This window comes from Crocodylus siamensis, chromosome 5 (assembly GCF_052110815.1).
Source record: "Crocodylus siamensis isolate JL-2025a chromosome 5, ASM5211081v1, whole genome shotgun sequence".
Classification (NCBI taxonomy): domain Eukaryota; kingdom Metazoa; phylum Chordata; order Crocodylia; family Crocodylidae; genus Crocodylus; species Crocodylus siamensis.
In genome coordinates this window covers 207,376,367-207,397,763 of record NC_143399.1, presented here as the reverse complement: position 1 = coordinate 207,397,763, position 21,397 = coordinate 207,376,367, and the positions used below count along the sequence as shown (strand labels likewise).

Below are 21,397 nucleotides of genomic sequence, written 5' to 3'. Positions count from 1 at the left end.
GGGTTTGTATGTTTTCTTTTGCAGAAACCAGACAGTGAAATTCAATCTAGTAGCAAAGGTGACTAAAAGACTACGAGGCCTCATTACCATCAACAGCATTTTCTTCACCTAAGCCAGTCTTATCACCACAGCAAAAAATGTTTTGTCTGTCTGTTTTGTATCATTTGTCCAGTTGTGTGGTTTTTGTTTGGTTCGCTGGTTTAAGTTGTCAAAAGTTTAAATGCACATGAATACCATAAAGATATAATAAAAATAATTTGTAATACCCCCTCTAAAAATTGAATTCGTCTGTGGAGCAGACAAGACACTTTTCATCCAGTTTGGACAGGAAAGTTGTTCTAATCTCTGAAACAGAGCAGCAATTCATATGAAAGTTTCAAGTTATAAAAGTTTACTTGTTTAGCAAAGTGTCATTTATTACAAAAGTAATGTGTGTATTTAGTAAACAACCTGATAAAAGGTTTTTAAGGCTATAAAAGAAATCTCATTTGTATTTAGATACATCCTGGTATGTTGGTGTTATAGTGTGTGAAAATTGCATTAACCCATTGTTTTATAGGAAAAGCAAGAGTTGATAAACCTAGCACATCAGTATTTGTGTAAAGAAGTAAAGTAAACTCTTTATTGATTAAAAGAAAATGCAGAGTAGATGGGTAGGTAAAATGATGTGAAACCCTGGGCAGCTAATTATGTCCAATGTGCAAAAGAAGAAGCCCAACCTTCTGAGCACCAACCACTATTTCATCAAAGGAGAGAAGGCCTGCGGAGTAGGTTACAAATAGATTTCATTAATAAATTGCCTTTAATTCTAGACTAACTGTGAACAATATACATAGCCTTTTCAAATTTTATTTGAACAGTCCGTGAAGTTGGTGATGGACGTGGATCAGTTTAATGATGTGAGAGATGCCACTAACTACAATGTGTATAAATGGTTGGCACAATTAAAGAGAGAGCAAGGTAACCGTTCAAATATGAATGATGGAAGCCATTCAACAAATGCAGGGGAAAATACAGAAAGAAAAGATTGGCAACCCATTTTTATGGGAAACTGAGGATCAAGTTACGTATTTGTAATGGGGGGGGAAATACTTTGGATTCCAAGTGAATTGGACTCTTGTCTATCATTGACCATTTCAGTCCAGTGGTATATGAAATACAGTTGGGGAGAAGCATTAAAATGGGTACATGTATTTCAGTTAAAGTTACTCAACAGTGTATGACATTTAACATATTACATTTATTTGAAAGCCACAGGATGCCCAATGACACTGATGGACTAAAAGACCAGTGGCTGTTAAACACCGATGAAGGAGAACCAGTGTTAATTTGTATCTGTTGTTGTGTTTTTCTATGTTTGATATATGTGTGTGTCATGAATAGAACATGATTGATTATTTAACATACATATACAGAAGCTGCACATGATACTGGAAACTGCATGACACGAACCTTGGATATTTTAACTTATTCTTGCTTATTGCTTTGTTAAGATTTATCAGGATATTGTTACCTTTTTGTTATTTTTCTTTTGAGCATTTTGAACTGTGCAAGCATCTTAAAGGAAATCATCCCTGGAGATGGAATAATTTAATTGATTTCCATTTCTCTTAAGGAATCAACTGGACTACTTTAAATGCTCCGTTACAAAATAATTCAAATTAGCTTTCTTACTACTAAAGCACGAGGAAAAAAGCAACTGCGTACCATAACTATTTTATACCAAGATTCAGAAATTTGGAGAGTATCTGAACAAGCTAGACAAATGATGATACCCCATCGGTATGATATTGAAGGGATGATCACCATCACAGATGGCTGTCCTAAATGTTACGTTACGTCCTGTTGTCATCTTTTCTACACTAACTGGAATAATGCTGATCATGATGTTGTCGTATGTGTTGCTGGATGAAACAAATGCATTTTAAATAGAAATCACATGCCTTAATTGCTTAACAATATATAGGCCTTGCAAAAATCCTAGAGCGATCCATTCAAAACAAAATGTTTTCAAGGATCAAAGGAAGTGTTATGCAAAAAGCATAAATACCAGCTTGATGCTAGGTAAATAACATGAAAACAGACTTTTACTTATTGCTTTTAACCTTATGTATTTTCTTGAGTTTTGCATTGCCTTCAGAAACTCCATTTTGTATTGCTCTGTAGCTTGACATAAGTGCTTGACCTTTTACTCGTCTGTACGCTGTATGGGTGAGTGTGTGTTTGTGGAAAAGGAAAACATCAGCTGGCGACTGGCTGAAGAATGCAGACAGACAAAAGATCAAGCAAGAAGAATCCGCCCCAGAAGAGTGAGAGAACAACGGCAACCCACGTTCAAGGAAGAACACAGCAATAACCCAGCAAAAGCCCAGAGGACTGGGTGAATTGACAAGGCTATAAAAGATGGGAAGAGACGTATCTTTTGGGTCTTGTTCTGCACGTCACCGGGGCACTGGTTTGTCTGACGAGATGGACCGCCAGGAGCCCAGCACCCACTCGTGATCAAATTGGCTGGCCACTAAACTGATCTGAGTACTGACAAGACTGGTAACCTATACCAGTGCAGAACAGAAATTGGGGTGCGAGCAAGTGTTAAGCAATTAACCAATGAACATGGCATCTTGCCTTATTCTCCCTCATCAGGTGTCGCTCCTGATTTGAGCAACTGGCAATTTGTGTAGCAGCTGCATACGCAGGGAGCAGGATCAGGAGCTCCCACCTGGGGGACACCCGCCCGCAGGGACCAGCGCTCGGCCCCCCACCCACAGGGTGACAAATACTGCAGCCCCCTCCCGCGCAGGGCCAGACACGCGACCCGCTCCCCCGCGTGCAGGACGGCCTCGCCGGCACCCAGACCTCGCACGCCCGGGCCTCCACCCTGTCCCTCACCTGACGCCTGGCGGGGCGGGGGCTCCTCTCTGGGGACGCGGGGGGGCCGGTCCCGAGGCCCCGGGGTTCCCCTCTGCCCTGCCTCCTCCAGCGGCCTGTCGGCACCACGGGCCTGCGGCTGCTCCGGCCAGGCATCACCAGGCTCCCGCCGCGCCCCCGTGGGCTGCATCTCGTCTGCCGACGCGTCCTCGACCTTCCCCCTCCCGGTGACCTGGGGAGGGGACGCACGCGTCACCGGGCGCTCTGGGAACACGCCGCGGACAGCCAAGAGCGGACGGCCGCGCTGCAGCAGTGACCAGGCTGACGGCGCAGCTGGGGCCGCCCGTCCTGCACCCGCCACAGCCGCGACCCCCGGCCACGCCGGGCCCCAACTGCCCCGCACCGCCCCCCGGGCAGCTGCGAGCCGCTCCCGCCCCACGCCTTCGGGGGCAAAGGCCGCACAAGCGTCGGCTCCACAGCCCCCCGGGGCCCCACAGCGCTGCCCCCCAAACCGCCCCTCACCCGGCGGGCGGGCGGACCCCGGCCCACCGCCTCCACCGTCCCGCAGCCTCCTCCCCGCCGCGGGGGCTCCTGGGAGCGGAGCGCAAACCCCTGCTGCCCGGCTCCTCCCCTCGCGCGTCACGCCCGTGACGTCAGGGGCGCCCCGCGCGGAGCCGGCGGCCCCTGGTGGTCGGGCCCCCGCGCCCGCGTCCCGGCCCTCGGCGCCCGCCGGGGGTGTCCGTCCCGCCGGCTCCAGCGCTGCCGGGGGCGGCCTGCGCCCGGCCGGGGCCTGCAGAGACGGCCCCCGCCGCGAGGCGCTTCCCTGGAGCCCGAGCTCAGCGCTTCGCCGCGCGGCGCGTGACAGGCGGGAGGAGCCGACCTGCTTCGGGGTCCCCCGGGCCGAGAGCCCGCCCCGCCCCGCCGGGCCCTTCCCCGGCAGCCGAGCTGCCCCCCCTGCTCCCCGGCCCGGGCGGGGCGGGGCGGGCTCTCGGCCCGTGGGACCCCGAAGGAGGTCGGCTCCTCACGCCCGGCTCGGACGCCCCCTGCTCCCGCCCCAGGCCTGCCTCGCCCGGCGGCAGCAGCTCCCCGCTCCCCACTGATGCGTTTGTCTCGTCCCCAGGTCACAGGGAGGGGGAAGGTGGAGGACGTGTCGGCAGACGAGATGCAGCCCACGGGGGCGCGGCGGGAGCCTGGTGATGCCTGGCCGGAGCAGCCGCAGGCCCGTGGTGCCGACAGGCCGCTGGAGGAGGCAGGGCAGAGGGGAACCCCGGGGCCTCGGGACCAGCCACCCCGCGTCCCCAGAGAGGAGCCCCCGCCCCGCCAGGCGTCAGGTGAGGGACAGGGTGGAGGCCCGGGCGTGCGAGGTCTGGGTGCCGGCGAGGCCATCCTGCACGCGGGGGAGCGGGTCACGTGTCTGCCCTGTGGGTGGGGGGCCGAGCGCTGGTCCCTGCGGGCGGGTGTCTCCCAGGCTGGGACCCTCGGTCTTTCCCCCTGAGTGCAGCACCCAGCAGAGAGAGGCTTCATCTTGCTTGGGCCTTGTCGTGCTGCCACGATACCAGTCAGGAACCTTATTCGTGTCCCAGCAGTCAGTGCTCGCTCGTCCCTTTCTCGTGCCTCCATGAGCCGTTTGTGCCCCATAAGGGGCTGGTGCAGGTGAGATTCCCCAGTGTCTCCGTCTGGGTCAGGTAGAGTTAACCCGGGCCTCGGTCTTGCAGATTCCCCCAAAACAGAGACTCTTCTCTGTCAGCACAAGGTACCGTCCTTCAGTGGAGTAATCTCTCTTCCACACATTTCCATGGGGTCAGTGTGCCAAAGGATCGGCTGTTCTTGTTCTCCCTGTGCCCCTGGGAGCATTTTGCATGCCCTGGAGAACCCAGAACTGGCATTTGTCTTCCCCCAACCCTCCTCCCCCCTAACCTGTGGATGTGACACAGCACCAGCATCCCTGCAGCTTCCTCCCCAGGGAGTGAGGTCCCTGCAGGCTCTGACATGGTGGTGTGATCACCACCCTGCACCGGGACAGAGTTACTGGCTCTCATCTTCATCCACATGCTGACAGAAGTCTGTTAGGAAGAGCTGTGGGGCTTGGAGTCTTTCTTCTCCCCACTCTCCACACGATGAAGGCTCTGGCTGCCTTTGTGCTGGGCCAGTACAGGAGAGGAGCAGGGCTTTCCCTGTGCCAGCAGGACCAGGGCTCACCTGTGCCTTCTCCACCGTGCAGGTGCTGGGACCCTGAGCAGAGCTGAGCAGAAGCCTCCTGGAGAAGAGCCTGGAAACCTGGAGCTGCACAGGACTTCCCCAGGGAGACTGGAGGACGGGGGCTCCCTGACACGTGAGCTGGGCCAACTGCAGAGGTGGCAGAGCAAACCTGCAAAGCAGAGGGAGAGCTTGGGGGTGAGCAGGGCACTAGGTCCAGTTGGGAGTGGGAGTACAGCTGGGGCAGAGTGCAGGAATAGCCAGGGGTGGTGTAATGAGTTTGGGGTGCAGAGACCCAAAGAGCATCAAGCCTGTGGGAATGCAGCTTGGTGTGTTTGTTGCCTCCATTACCAGGAGCTCCCTCCTAAGTGCAGATGGGCAGGGGGGGCTGGCATGGGCAGGCCATGTCAGAGTGCATGGAGCCAGGGCTCCCTGCCCCTAAAACTGCTGCCCAGGCTGCATCGAAGGACTGAACAAAGAGAACATGATGAGCTGAGCTAAAGCTGACACATGGACCCCTATGTGCACAGCTGCATCCACGTCAGCTGAAGACTGGGAAATATTGCACCCCTACCTGTCGTGACAAAGCCTGCAGTTAGTTGTAATATTCTGATGGCAGACAGGGCTGTGGGGGCTGCAAAGAGCTGGAAGAGGAGACGCTGATGGTGTAATGCTTGTGACTGCAGCTCCGCGAGGTGTTTGAGGATGTGGCTGTGTATTTCACACGGAAGGAGTGGGAGCTGCTGGAAGACGAAGACAAGGTGCTTTACCGGGACCAGATGCTGAAGAATTTCCAGGTCCTCGTCTCGCTGGGTAAAGCGCTGGTTCTTGCTTCTCCCTGCAGCTATGCGAACTCTGCGGTTTATTGTCGTCTCCCTGTTTCTCAGCAGTCTCATCCGCGTGCACCTTTGGCTGGTGGTTTCAGTCTGCTTCCTCCCCGCTGCTCTGTCAGTGATCAGACCTCTCTCACATATCACGTTGATAGATCTGCCTTCATTTCATTCAGCCACTTTCACTTGCGTCTTCCCCATTCTTGTAACTCCTGGTGCTTCCATATCCAGCAGTTTCTTGACAAAATGATCTCCCTTTGCCTTTTCACGGTGTTCATACCATCTTCAATTCGTTATGCATCAGTCCATTAACAGCTCTTCCTTGGGGAATATTTCAGATTTTCTCCTTCACTAGTGTGTCCTGTCCATACACATTTATCCGTCCTAGCGTGCTCAGTTCAGTGCTATCTAAACTGGTTGGAGGGCCGCACCCAGAGGGTGGTAGTGGATGGGTTCTTCTCGACCTGGAAGGATGTGGGCAGTGGGGTTCCGCAGGGCTCGGTCCTCGGGCCTGCACTGTTCAACATCTTCATCAGTGACTTGGATGAGGGGGTAGAAAGCACCCTGTTCAAGTTTGCTGATGACACTAAGATGTGGGGGGATGTGGGTGCACTAGAAGGGTGCAATAGGCTACAAGCTGACCTTGACAGGTTGCAACGGTGGGCGGATGAGAATAGGATGGGGTTTAACACTGATAAGTGCAAGGTGTTGCACATGGGGAGGAAGAACCGGCACCACACTTACAGGTTGGGGAACTCTCCTCTTGCCAGCACGGAGACGGAAAAGGATCTTGGAGTCGTCATTGACTCCACGATGAACATGGGCCGGCAGTGTGGGGAGGCAGTCAAGAAGGCCAATCGTACCCTATCATGCATCCACAGATGCATCTCGAGCAGGTCCAGGGAGGTGATCCTCCCCCTCTATGCGGCACTGGTCAGGCCGCAGCTGGAGTACTGCGTCCAGTTCTGGGCGCCACACTTCAAGAGGGACGTGGACAATATGGAAAGAGTTCAGAGGAGGGCCACTCGTATGATCAGGGGTCAGCAGGGCAGGCCTTATGAGGATAGGCTACGGGACCTGAACCTGTTTAGCCTCCACAAGAGAAGGCTAAGGGGGGACCTTGTGGCCTGCTACAAACTGGTCAGGGGGGATCAGCAGGTATTGGGGGAGTCCCTGTTCCCCCGTGCTCTGCCAGGAGTGACCAGGAATAACGGTCACAAACTGGCGGAGGGTAAGTTTAGATTAGATATTAGGAGGCGCTACTTCACAGTCAGGGTGGCTAGGGCCTGGAACCAGCTTCCAGGGGAAGTGGTGCAGGCTCCGAGCCTGGGGATTTTTAAAAGGAAGTTAGATGAGCACCTTGCCGGGGTCATCTGACCCCGGTGCTCTTTCCTGCTAAGGCAGGGGGTCGGACTAGATGATCTACCTAGGTCCCTTCCGACTCTAGCTACTATGAAACTATGAAACTATAAATGCTTTTCCTCCTCCTTTGGTTATGACCCAGCACAAGTTACTGGAAGTCTCATTAGTCTCTCCTGCATTTCATCAAGTCTTCCTCCAGTGGCAGATGTACACGTGATGTAACCCAGGTCCTTGTGCCAAGGGGTCACCGGAAGCTTCTGTCCACGTTCCTTCCTCACATCTTCATCTCTGTAGACCAGAGACTTGGATTTGCTGTACTTGTGTTTAGACCTGTGCTCTCAGGCTCGCTCTGCCATTCTCAAGTTTTCTTGTTCTCCTAAAATCCCTCTGTAGATTAGACACCCGCCGCTGTGATAACAAGAACCGGGCTAGGTGCCAGGCCTAGTGAAAACCATTTTTTGTTTCCAGAGGATCTCTAATACAGGAGCTTGTTCCTGCTTGTGTGCAGGCTTGAGGTACTTACCTTTTCCAAGTCCATTTACTTTTTTGATGCTTTCTTTCTCTGCCTCTTCCCCAGAGTGCTCAAATGCTTTCTGTAGCTCAGCAAAGACCACATAGACCATTTCTACATTATGGGCTCACGTGCTATGAAGCGTGTGTCTTTTCACCTTCTTTTTGTCGTTTCCATAACTCTGAGGAACTTTGTTTTACACCTGGCTGTATTTACCAACCTGTGGACTCATCTCCATTCCTAGGATGTTCCTCCCATTGGATGGGATGCTGGTTTCAGTTGCAACTCCCGGTATTAGTTTCATAGTTGGTCAGTTGGAAGGGACCTGAGCAGATCATCAAATTCACTCCCCCCTGCCATGGCAGGAAAGATTACTGGGATCACACGACCCCAGCAATGTGGACATCTAGCTTCCTCTTAACGACCCCCAGGGTAGGAGCCAGCACCACTTTGCTTGGTAGTTAGTTCCAGATCCTAGCCGCCCTGACCGTGAAGTTGCGCCTCCTAGTATCTAGCTCGAATCTCCCCTCTGCCAGCTTGTGACCATTATTCCTGGTCACTCCTGGTTGTGCTCAGGGGAACGGAGACTCCCCCAATACCTGCTGGTCCCCCCAACTAGTTTGTAACAGTCCACTAGATCCCTCCTCAGCCTTCTCTTGTGGAGGCTAAACAGGTTCAGGTCTCATAGCCTCTCCTCGTAGGGCCTGCCCTGCTGCCCCCTGACCATGCAAGTGGTCTCCTTTGGACCCTCTCCATCCTGTCCACATCCCTCCTGAAGTGCGACGCCCAGAACTGGACGCAGTACTCCAGCTGCGGCCTGACCAGTGCCGCATAGAGGGGGAGGATCACCTCCCTGGACCTGCTCGAGATGCATCTGAGGATGCATAACAAGGTGTGGTTGGCCTTCCTGACCGTGTTCCCACACTGCCGGCCCGTGTTCATCTTAGCATCAATGATGACTCCAGGATCCTTTTCTGCCTCTGCACTGATGAGTAGGGAGTTCCCCAGCCTGTAGGTATGTTGCTGCTTGTTCCTCCCCAGCTGCAGCACCTTGCACTTGTCGATGTTGAATCCCATCCTGTTCTCATCCGCCCACCCCTGTAACCTGTCTAGGTCCAATTGCCCACTCTCTGGGTGCGGCCCTCCAGCCAGTTGGCGACCCATTTGACTGTGTAGGTGTCAATGCCACAGTTCCCTACTTTTTAATGAGAAATGGGCAAGAGACAGTGTCGAAGGCCTTGCTAAAGTCCAGAAAGGCTATATCCACCGCTATACGTGCGTCTAGGGATTGTGTGACCTGGTCGTAGAAGGCCACCAGGTTGGTCTGACAGGACCTGCCTCTAATGAACCTGTGTTGGTTGCCCCTAAGCATAACCTCCCCCTGGCCCCTCGTGGACATGCGCCAGGATAATCCTCTCAAAAAGCTTACCCCGGATCGAGGTAAGACTAACTGGCCTATAGTTTCCTGGGTCCTCCTCCCTCCCTTTTTTGAAAATGGGAACCTATGAGATAGTCTTGTTCTGTGCCCTGGTGATGCTGATTTATCTCGTCTGGCAGAAAACAGTTTCATTGTCAGCCACCTGTCATAGATGCTTTTCACTGCCGCAGGTCCTCACTTCAAACCTTCCTTGAGAATGAAATCATTTCCATTCCTTTAACTGGAGTTGGACTGATGAGAGAAATGATATCTAGCCATAAGTGTGTCCAGTGTCTCTTCATTTTGGTACTTTGGAAACAGTAAAAGCTTTATCTTTCTCCTCCCTAGTACATCGCGGGTCACTGCATCTCCATGCCTGTCTTTGGTTGACTGTCGGTTCGATACCCTTTCTATACCAGGCAGTGGTTGGGGCTTTGTTTCCTATGACCATTCCTCCAGTACCTGTGTGACAAAGACTATTATCTCTTCAAGACTTCTTTCTGCAGTGCTTTCCCTTTCACCCTAAGTGCTTTCTCCTCAATGAAACCTTGAGTTCATTGGATCCATTCCCCAAATCATGGTTGGTTATTCTGCATGCAGTACCCGGTCACAAATGCTCTTTAACCACTGTCCCAAACAGGACATGGAGGTCCCACCCCTGACTTAATCTGCCGCATCCAGCGAGGACCGGAGGAGCTGTGGGTCTGTGATGATGAGGATGGTGGGGAAATCTCAAGGTCAGAGGAGCTGCTGCCAGGTGAGTTGGGGCTGTCCCCTCCACCTAATTCCCCTCTCTGAAATGCCCCATGCCCAGGGTCAGGGCAAGCTGGGAGCTGCTGACATGCCCTGTGCTGCCGTTGCAGGGTGCTGACCTGAAATACAATACATCATACTGTAATGTGTCCAGGCAGGTGTTATTCCCCCTCCCTGAAATGTAATTACAAGGAACTCTTCCCTTCTCCTCCTGATTACAGCTGTTACGGGACAATTGAGTTTGCTTTCTTGATTTTTTGGCTCATATCTGTTTTCCCTGGGATACCGTGTGTGACGGGCCAGTAGGGGGGCCCTTCTGCACCGAGCCAACTGCCTTGCTGCAGCCAAGCAAAAACCCTACTTCGAGTGGCTCCCCTGGGCTGCCTGTGTCTGGCCAACCCTTTCCTGGAGCACACCCACAAACCTGGAAGAACATGGCCACCACCGGGGTCTGGGCTTTGTCCAGGTTCTGTGCTCCCCGGGGTACAATGGCCTTATAGGTGGAGCTTGAGGGTGCTTCACCCACCATGAGATCTTGGAGTGCGTCCTTTAGTCAGAGCATAGAAGGCAGTCTCCCGTCGTCAGCTGCACAAGGGGAGCAAACTTGCCCAGTCCCTCTCAAACATTTACTGCTGGCCTTGCTATGATAGTTAGCTTTATTGTTGGAGAGGGAGGGCATAGGAGAGGAATACAAACCAAAAGGAGCTTTGAAAGAAAACAGCCTTGAGCAAAACAGTATAAGGGTCTCGTGGGCCCTTTGAGAACGTGTCTATGTTACTGGCTACAATTCAGATAAGTTACTCACAGCAGTGTCCAGAGGATCCTAGAGGTGCACAGCTTGATCCAGTGACCAGAAGATGTCTGCCTGTCCCAAGATGGAGGGACCCTATTTATAACTTTTCTGACCTCACTACCTCTACTCAACCAACATTGAGTGTTTTCTGAGCATCACTGATGCTGGCCAGTGAGGTTGAGTAGTGTCAGCCCTTACTTTGCGTGGGGATCAGTGTCTTAGGACCACCCTCCCAGGTCAAAGGTGGGAAGTTTAGCAGTAGCCTGGCCACAGGGAAAGGGAGTCTCCCCTGCCCCTAGGGGATGCCCTAGGCAACCAGTTTGATAGACACATGGGCAGAGAAAGAGGGAAGGGGAAAGCAGATGAGACAAAATGAGGGGGCTGCAGTGCAGTTCTTTCACACCATGATCTTAAATGTGCATCTTCACTGAGTAATGTAAGAGTTCAGTCCACAGGCCAAGATAGCCATACCTCCCTAACACCTGGTGGACTTCTATGACCAGGTCACAAAACCCTTAGATGCAGGTGTTGCAGTGGATATAGTCTTTCTGGACTTGAGGAAGGCGTTTGACACTGTCTCTCACCCCATTCTCATTAAAAACCTAGGAGGCTGTGGCATCGATACCTACACAGTCAGATGGGCCACTAATTTGCTGGAGGGCCGCACCAAGAGAGTTTGGGGGACGGGTCATTTTCGACCTGAAGGGATGTGGGCAGTGGGGTTCCCCAGGGCTCGGTTCTCAGACCTGCACTGTTCCACATCTTCATCAGTGACTTGGATGAGGAGGTAAAAAGCACCCTGTTCAAATTCACAGACAACACTAAGACGTGGGGGGAAGTGGGCACGCTAGAAGGGAGGAACAGGCTGCAATCGGACCTAGACAGGTTACAGGGATGGGCGGATGAGAACAGGATGGGTTTCAACACAGACAAGCGCAAGGTGCTGCTCCTCGGGAAGAAGAACCGGCACCATACCTACAGGCTGCGGAACTCCCTTCTCGTCAACGCAGAGGCAGAAAAGGATCTTGGAGTCACAGTTGATGCCAAGATGAACATGGGCCGGCAGCGTGGGGACACGGTCAGGAAGGCCAACCGCACCATGTCATGCATCCATAGATGCATCTCAAGCAGGTCCAAGGAGGTGATCCTCCCGCTCTATGCAGCACTGGTCAGGCTGCAGTTGGAGTACTACGTCTGGTTTTGGGCGCTGCACTTCAGGAGGGATGTGGACAACTTGGAGAGGGGCCAGACAAGGTCCACCCGCATGATCAGGGGTCTGAAGGGCAGGCCCTACAAGGAGAGGCTACAGGACCTGAACCTGGTCATCCTCCACAAGAGAAGGCTGAAGGGGGATCTAGTGGCCTGTTACAAACTAGTCAGAGGGGCAGGCATTGGGGGAGTCCCTGTTCCCCCGAGCACTACCAGGAGTGCCTAGAAATAATGGTCACAAGCTGGCAGAGGGTAGACTCAGACTAGATACCAGGAGGCGCTACTTCACGGTCAGGGTGCCTAGGATCCGGAACCAACTTCCACGGTGCTGGCTCCTACCCTGGGGGTCTTTAAAAGCCGGCTGGATGAACACCTGCCTGAGGTCATTTGACCCCAGTACTCTTTCCTACAATGGCAGGGGGTCAGACTTGATGATCTGCTCAGGTCCCTTCCAACCCTACCAACTATGAAACACGCTTGCCCAGGACATGATGGGATTTTTAGTCCCCCATGGAAATCAAGGTGAGGTACAGAAGCCCTGTTTAACCATTCCTGTTGGACAAGAGAAAAGCTGGGGCTGTCCCTGGCTTCTCCTGCTCAGGTTGACCTGGAACCCAGGAAGTGTTTCATCACGCTCTCAGGCTGTATTAAATGGCTCCGTGGCGTGGGAGGGATTCAGAAACTTTCATGTTGTGGGAGGAAGGAAACCCCCATGTTTTGCACCAGAACTGCCCCCTTCCTGTTTCTTCTCTAGGGCCCTGAGTGTCACAAAGCCTAGGACTCAGGATCATGTCAAGGCCTTACACCCAGTTCAGACTCCTGTGACATACAGGCCAGTTGGGACTTATCAGCAGAAGAAAGCTCCATGGGCTCATTCCCTGCAACAGACCATGCCCTGGAAGCAGGCAGGAAGCACAGCTCTGCTCCTTTCAGAAGAGAGAGCCACAGCCCTTGCCCCACCCACAGGTCCAGGGGACATATCCCCCATGCCTCCCCTGGGGTGTGCACTGCTGCAGTAGCTGCACCCCCTGGATGAGCCACAGCTCTGTCCTGTACCCTGCCCTACTCTACCCCAGCAATGTAGAAGCTTCCCAACCCCACTCCCTCACCATAGGGGCCTTGATCTGCCTCCCTGACCACCCATTCCCCCCAGCAGACTTACCAGCTGAATGCTGTTTTCCAAGCTGCCTGGCTGCATATGGGCAGTCAGAGTGGTATCGGCTGACATGGCTCACTAATAATGGGCCATCAGTATCAACTTAAAACATCTTTGTTCGTGCACACCTACCCACATGTCCTTGTCTCGGCAGGGTCCAAGGTGATGGGGCTGACAGCTGGGACAGAAACCCTGAGAGACTGTCTCTGAACTCGCCCGAGTAGGGAACATGATCCTGCCACGAGGACCTGGCTTTCCCTCGCTCCCTGCACTTTGGGTTTATAGATTCATTGATTCATAGACGGTTAGGGGCTGGATGTGACCTCGCAGGTCATCAGGTCCTGCCCACCTGCACTAGGCAGGAAAGACAACTGGGATCAGGTGAGGTCAGCAAGGTTACTGTCCCGTCTCCTCTTGAAGATTTCCAAGGTAGATGATTGGACCACCTCTGGAGGGAATTTATTCCACACTCTGGACACCCTAATTGTGAAGACGTTTTTCCTAGTGTTAAGCCTGAAACAGTCTTCCATGAGTTTTTGGCCATTACTCCTGGTTTTCTTCAAGGGTGCCCTGGTGAACAGTTGCTCACCAAGACATTGATGTATGCCTCTGATGTAGCGGTAAACTACTACCAAGTCCACTCTCAGCCTTCTTTTTTTTTAATGCTGAAGAATCCCAGGTCCCTCAGCCTTTCCTTGTATGACTTGCCGTGTAAGACTCTGATCATACATGTGGTACTTCTCTGGACTCTCTCAAGCTTTACCACATCCTTGTTGAAGTGCGGTGTCCAGAACTGGACACAATACTGCAGCTGCGGTCTCAACAAAGCTGAGGAAAGCGGAAAATCACCTGCTTGGTTTTGCTGGGGATGCATCGATTAATGCATGCTGGCTAGAACAGCACACCGATGACACGTGTTCATACTGTGGTCTATTATTACCCCTAGGTCCCTTTCAGTCATGGTGCTAGTCAGTTTGGTGCCACCGAGCATGTAAGTATGTTGGGGATATTTGCCCCCAGATGGAGCAGTTTACACCTCTCAGTGTTGAACTTCATCTGGGTCTGATCTGCCCAACTCTCCAGCCTGTCTAGGTCTGCCTGTATCTGCAGCCTATCTTCAAGTGTAACCAGGCTCCCCCGTAACTTGGTGTTGTCCATGAACTTGGCTAGTGAGTTCTTCACCCCCACATCCAAATAATTGATAAAGATGTTGAAAAGAACTGGACCAAGCACGGACCCCCGAGGGACACCACTGGCCACTTCTCACCAAGGTGACACGGGTCTATTCATTAGGACTTGCTGAGTCCTACCCCGCAGCTATCTTCCTACCCACCTAACTCTCGTACAATTGAGCCCACAATCCTTCAATTTTCCCATGAGAACATCATGGGATACCAGATCAAAGGCCTTTTGGAAGTCTAAGTATACAGTGTCTTGGATCCACCATGATCCGCTGGCTGGGAAATTGGCTCTGTGGTCGGACCCAGAGGGTGGTAATTAATGTAAGGCAATAACTGTGGCGCCCTGTGACCAGTGGGGTCCCCCAAGGCTCTGTCCTTGGACCCATATTGTTCAACATCTTCATTAATGATGTGGACATTGGAGTCAGAAGCAGACTGGCCAAGTTCGCTGATGACACCAAACTTTGGGGCAAAGCATCCACATCAGAAGACAGGAGGGCAATCCAGGCTGACCTTGACAGGCTTAGCAAATGGGCGGATGAGAACCTGATGGTGTTTAACACCAAAAAATGCAAGGTTCTCCACCTTGGGAGGAAAAACCTGCAGCATGCTTATAGGCTTAGCAGTGCTATGCTGGCTAGCACTGCAGATGAAAGGGACTTGGGGGTCATCAGTGACCACAAGATGAACTTGAGCCTGCAATATGATGCTGTGCTAGTAAAGCAAACAAAATGCTGGCTTGCATCCATAGATGCTTCTCAAGCAAATCCTAAGACATCATTCTCCCCTTGTACTTGGCCTTGGTGAGGCTGCAGCTGGAGTACTGTGTCCAGTTTTGGGCTCCACAATTCAGAAAGGATGTGAGGAAGCTTGAGAGAGTGCAGAGGAGAGCCACGTGCATGATCAGAAGTCAGGAAAGCGGACCTTACGACGACAGGCTGAGAGCCATGGGGCTCTTTAGCCTGGAAAAGCACAGGCTCAGGGATGATCTGATGACCACCTATAAGTTTATCAGGGTGACCACCAGTTTCTGGGGAACGTTTGTTCACCAGAGCACCCCAAGGGATGACGAGGTGGAACGGTCACAAACTACTGCAAGACCATTTCAGGCTGGACATCAGGAGGAATTTCTTTACTGTCCAGGCCCCCAAGGTCTGGAACAGCCTTCCATGGGAGGTGGTTCAAGCACCTACATTGAACACCTTCAAGAGCAAATTGGATGCTTATCTTGCTGGGATCCTATGACCCCAGGTGAATTCCTGCCCTTTAGGTGGGGGGCTGGACTCGATGATCTTCCGATGTCCCTTCCAGCCCTAATGTCTATGAAATCTATGTCGACCTCCTCTCTTTTATCCTCCAGGTGGTGAGTTACATGGTTGTAGGAGGAGATGAGATTGGTAAGACAAGACCTGTCCATGATGAAGCCATGGAGCCTGTCATTCAGAATCCTTCCTTCTGCAAGCTTATTGCACATAGACTCTTTGACTAATTTTTCCAGTAGTTTTCCTGGGATAAAAGTTAAGCAAATTGGCCTATAGTTGCCCAGGTCCTTTCTTCTCACCTTCTTGAAGATGGGCACAACATTGGCCCTCTTCCCGTCTTTAGGAACCTCCCCTGAGCGCCACAAGTTTTGGAAGAGTTTCACCATAGGTCCCATGATGACTTCGGCCAGCTCCTTCAGCACTCAAATGAAATTAATTTGGTCCTGCTGACTTATAAATGTCTTACTTCTCTAACTGTTCACACACCAGCTCAACGTCAACAGTAGGAAGGTGGTCACTCCCACCACGCTCATTCTGAATCTTATCTAGTATGATTTGTCTTTCAGTCCGGTAAAATACCGAAGTGAAATAGTCATTCAGAAGTTCAGTTTCCTCCTGAGTGCTGGTAACCAGCTGTCCTGAGTTGTTAAGCAATGGCCTTACACTCCCATTTGTTTTCCTTCTGTTCCCTACATACCTAAAGAAGGACTTCTTATTGTCCTTGATTTCTCTTGCTAGTTTAACTTCAGTCGCTGCCTTAGCCTTTCTAATCTGCTCCCTACAAGTGTGAGACATTGTTGTGTAGTTCTTGGGGCCCGTCTCAAGCTTCCATTGTTTGTATGCCTCATTCTTCTTTTTCAAGAGGACCATGATATCCCTACTAAGCCAAGAGGACTTCCCAGCCCCTCTGCTACCTTTCTTCCACATGGGAATGGATGTCTTTTGTGCTTCGAGGATCGTGTCCTTGAGGAACAACCACTCTTCATGCACTCCTTTCACCTTCGGTCTCTGGTCCTGCAACGCTTCCGCTACAATTGCCCTGAACCTGTTGAAATTCATTTTTTGAAGTCCAAAACTTCAACCTTGCTAGCTGATTTGCCTGCCTTGCGACAGAGAGTGAATGTGATGGTTTTGTGGTCACTGTTGCCCAGGCTACCCTCTATATTCAAATTGCTCACCAGATCATGTCCTTTGGCCAGGTTAGGAGTGGGTCACCTCTGGTTGGCCTGTGCATGTCCTGAGTCAGGTAGAGCTCTTCAGTATAAGTCAGGAAGCAACACAACCGATCTGACTTAGCCGAGTGTTCCTCCCAAAAGATGTCTGGGTAACTGAAGTTGCTGGTGACGACTGTGTCCCTTGCATGCGTGGCCTCTGCCAGTTCTTGAGAGAACTCCAGATGGAGCTCCCCCCCTCCCCGACTCAGTGGTCTGTGTCGCGCCCCTAATGCCAGTGCACCCTTGACCTGCGAGCCTGGGTCGGCACGACCGGCTTGGCGCGAGGAGGGGGATTTATAACCGGGCAGGTGGGTGATAATGGTGAGCAGGAGTCAGAGGATTTAAACATAGTGTATGGTTATACAAAAGGTTTATTTTACTTACGCTACTGATGTGCTGCAGCGTAGGCAGAGGAGTTGATTTATTCAGTTACAGCATGCAGATATCATGTTACCCAGCATTTACAGGCTGGGTAAGAGAGTTGCTTGTTACAGATTCCGAGCGATTCACACAAGCCGTTGCAGTCTGCAGATTACCAAGAGCTCTTGATAAGAAAGATTACGACAGAGATAGAGAGATAAATGGGCTGGCAAGACGGGGATACGCCAGCAAGATATGTAGGTGGAGAGAGAATATTTGTTGTGCACAATCTGTTCTTCTTGAGTGTATACGCTGTTCTCTGCTTTGGGCGGAAGTTCTTTCAAAGTTATATTTGCCAAAGGTGACCAATTACTATACGCTAGGCATGAATAATTAATGAGTTGGCACTTGTGCTTTCTTTGCTCAGGTTTCAGAAAAAGAGGGGGTTATTTTTACTTGGGTGGTACTGGTCCTGTTTGGTCACAGGATGGCGCGCATAGTATATTATTTAATTTTACAACTTCACTAAAGTAGTTTCATTTTTATCTGGTCACCATGGGTACCGATATCTTTTTTTCTGACGTCACGGTACCAAGCTGCAATTTGTTCAAGGTTAGTATCTTTCTCTTGTGTGGGAACTCAAGTGATTTAAAATGAGGCACAGATAGGGGTGTGTATATGCAGCACTGTTAATACGGAGGGATAAATTACAATTACAGAGTTTGTTGTGTTAGCTTCTGACCTTTTGTCATCTGACTTTTTGCCATCGGCATCTGAAATCAAAGACTTTGATCTTTGACAGTCTGTAGTACACACCTCTGTCTCAACATGCCCCCCGCGCCTCTGTAGTTTGACCCAGAGAGTTTCGACCTACTCTTCTTTGCAGCTGATTTTGGCCTCCAAGGAGGTGTATTGCTCCCTCGACTAGAGAGCTAAAACACTGTCTTTCTTCTCTACTTGGTGTCTTTTGTGCAGGGTGTAGTGGCTATGTTACAATCATGTGAGGAGTCCCACTAGGTCTCCGTAATCCCTACTAGATCATAATGCCCACTGGAGAGTAGGAAGGCTAGCTCCTCCTTGATCCCCACGCTCCTGGCATAAGTGTACAGGCACCTGAGTCCCCCAACCGAGATTTGGAAGAAAGACCTTGATTTCTTGAGGGACCACAAGGGCCAAAGACCAGGCCTACTCAGGCCCATCCCAGGAGAAAGAATAATCATGATTGCCCCTTGCCAGCAGGATAGGGACTAATCTGGAGTTTCTCTTCCCCATGCAGGAGGTGCCTGGCTCCTCGGAAAAGCCAAGGAGAAGACTCACGTGGAAGGGCCTGCAAATGTGGAGTCACCATGGACTTCCCTAGGGAGTTTGGGTGAGATGGATTCCCCGAGACCTGAGAAGGAGCAGTGGCCCAAGAGTCAGGGGAGACCCCAGAAGCAGATGAAGAATGTAGCAGTAAACCAGGTACCATTTGCAATTGGGTGTGAGTGGAAAAGGGACATACCCAGAAAGAGCTCTGGGTGCAGGGAAGGATATATGGAGATGAGATATCTAAAAATCTATTGGAAAGAGGCACTGCATCCAAGCTGAGGCAGCAGGGAGGGTGCCAGAGACGAAGTAGGAGCTCTCTACCAAGCACAGGGGTAGAGCCCACCCCTGCTTCAAGGTCAGGAAAACCTTTAACTGCCCAAGATAGGGCACAATTAATAAGATAGGGTACACTGGGGAGAAGCTCCATATATGCGTGAAGTGTGGGAAGAGCTTCTCTTGCCTCTCAACTCTGGTTGCTTACCCCCAAATCCATTCTGGAGAGCTTCCCCACTGCTTCACCAAATGAGAGAAGAGCTTTGTGTGCTCCTCAGACCTGGAGAAGCACCTACATGGACACGGGGGGGAAATGTCAGTACCATTGTGTAATGTGTGGTGAGACCTTCTTCCGTTGTTTCTCCCCAAACCAGCACCGACGCATTCACCTGTGGAGGAAGACATACTGCTGCACTGAGTGCAGGAACAACTTCATCTGCTGGCAAGACCTGTCCCAGCACCAGTGTGTGCAGAGTGGGGACCAGCCGCACAATGGCATCCAGGGTGGGAAGAGCTTCAGGCAGCCCTCCAACCTGGCCAGGCACTGGTGCATGCACGCAAGGGAGAAGCCACATCAGTGCTCAGAGTGTGGGAAGAGTTTCAACTTGTCCTCCAAATTAACCAAACACCAGCTCATTCACACAGGCCAGAATCCATACTGGTGCTCGGAATGTGGTAAGAGCTTCACTCGCTCCTCCAGCCTGGCTGAGCACCATCGTATCCACACAGGGGAGAAGCCACATCAGTGCTTGGAGTGTGGGAAGAGCTTCACTCGCTTCTTCAGCCTGGCTGAGCACCAGCATATCCACACAGGGGAGAAGCCACATCAGTGCTTGGAGTGTGGGAAGAGCTTCACCCGATCATCTGACGTGGGGAAGCACCAGCTCATCCACATGAGGGAAAAACCACATCAGTGCTTGGAGTGTGGTAAGAGCTTTGCTCGCTCCTCCAGCCTGGCTGAGCACCAGCATATCCACACAGGAAAAAAGCCACATCAGTGCTTGGAGTGTGGGAAGAGCTTTGTTCGCTCCTCCAACCTGGCTGAGCACCAGCATATCCACACAGGAAAGAAGCCACATATGTGCTTGGAGTGTGGGAAGAGCTTTGCTCGCTTCTCCAGCCTGGCTGAGCACCAGCGTATCCACACAGGAGAGAAGCCACATCAGTGTTTGGAATGTGGGAAGAGCTTCATCCGATCGTCCGACCTGGTGCAGCACCAGCTCATCCACACAGGAGAGAAGCCACATCAGTGCTTGGAGTGTGGTAAAAGCTTCACTCGCTCCTCCAACCTGGCTGGCCACCAGCGTATCCACACAGGAGAGAAGCCACATCAGTGCTTGGAGTGTGGTAAGAGCTTCACTCGATCATCTGACCTGGTGAAGCACCAGCTCATACACACGGGGGAGAAGCCACATCAGTGCTCGGAGTGTGGGAAGAGCTTCACTCAGTCCTCCAGCCTGGCTAAGCACCGACGTATCCACACAGGAGAGAAGCCACATCAGTGCTTGGAGTGTGGGAAGAGCTTCACTCAGTCGTTCAGCCTGGCTAAGCACCGGCGTATCCACACCGGAGAGAAGCCAGTTCAGTGTTTGGAGTGTGGGAAGAGCTTCACCCTATTGTCAGACCTGGTGAAGCACCAGCTCATCCACAGGGGAGAGAAGCCACATCAGTGCTTGGAGTGTGGGAAGAACTTCACTCAGTGCTCCAGCCTGGCTAAGCACCAGCATATCCACACCAGAGAGAAGCCACATCAGTGCTAGGAGTGTGGGAAGAACACTCAGTCCTCCAGCCTGGCTAAGCACTAGCGTATCCGCACAGGAGAGAAGCCACATCTGTGCGTGGAGTGTGGGAAGAGCTTCACCAGATCATCTGACCTGATGCAGCACCAGCTTATCCACACGGGTGAAGCAACATTGTTACTTAAAATTGTTCATTGCTCAAATTTAGGGCAAGGCCTTATAAAGGGGAATAATCGATAAATGTGGCATTTTTCCCTTACATGAAGCAATTACATAAACTTGAACACTCCAGTTATACAAACAGACATACACCAGCATACACACACAGAGACATAGACACACATATAGTAAGATGTTACAGTTACCAGCCGAAGTCACTCAATATTAGCAATGGATGCCTGGGTCCAGGCTTGTTGAGGGTGAGAGAAGCCAGGGAAAAACAGACATGCCTGTGGTCCGTGAGATTGCAGAGAGTGGATTCCCCAACTTAGTTTGTCTGCATCTCTCTTTTATAGCGATTTCAAGTCTTTGTTCAACATTGGGGGTTTTCCATGCTCAGTCATTCCAGTAAAGTTGGTTATGTCCGAGTTGATATTTCAGTCTTGATCTCTGCCGTGAAGCATTGTGTAGTCAGTGTTTTGCCTTGAAGTATTGTGTAGTTCAAATGGCAGGATATGCAAAATTCTTTCTTCTTACTATCTTCTTTGCACTTGATTACAGATGAGCTCTTCAGGCATCCATTAATTAGCTTAATTAGTTTACTGTCTGGTAACTTATACATTGGTGCCTTGTTGTTTATACAGTCAGTTAAATCTTCTTCTGTTTTCATGTAAATAGTTACCATTCTTTCACCATTCACCCCCTTGCAGTGACACTCATGAACACAGGGCTTATGAAGTTCATCTCATGTCAAGCAGGGAACAAGCACAAAATGGAGTTTTAGGTGTTTAGACAATCATAGACGT

At 51.4% G+C, this 21,397-nt stretch overlaps 2 protein-coding genes across 2 annotated transcripts in view; one reads left to right on the top strand and one right to left on the bottom strand.

Moving 5' to 3' along the window:
* The window catches only part of LOC149865279 (uncharacterized), an 83,318-nt gene extending 79,466 nt beyond the window's left edge, over positions 1-3,852 (bottom strand). Inside the window, 2 exon segments of the mRNA XM_090048036.1 lie at positions 2,890-3,100; positions 3,391-3,852. Of these exon segments, the coding sequence (XP_089904162.1) occupies positions 2,890-3,058 (169 nt within the window). The 5' untranslated portion in view covers positions 3,059-3,100; positions 3,391-3,852.
* Positions 3,853-3,886: 34 nt separating this feature from the next.
* LOC149865278 (uncharacterized) lies at positions 3,887-21,024 on the top strand. The gene is made up of 6 exons (XM_090048057.1): positions 3,887-4,199; positions 5,090-5,262; positions 5,751-5,877; positions 9,825-9,941; positions 18,389-18,573; positions 19,068-21,024. The coding sequence occupies exons 1-6, from the start codon at positions 3,968-3,970 to the stop codon at positions 20,451-20,453; spliced, it is 2,220 nt and encodes a 739-aa protein (XP_089904183.1). The 5' UTR covers positions 3,887-3,967; the 3' UTR covers positions 20,454-21,024.
* Positions 21,025-21,397: the final 373 nt, after the last annotated feature.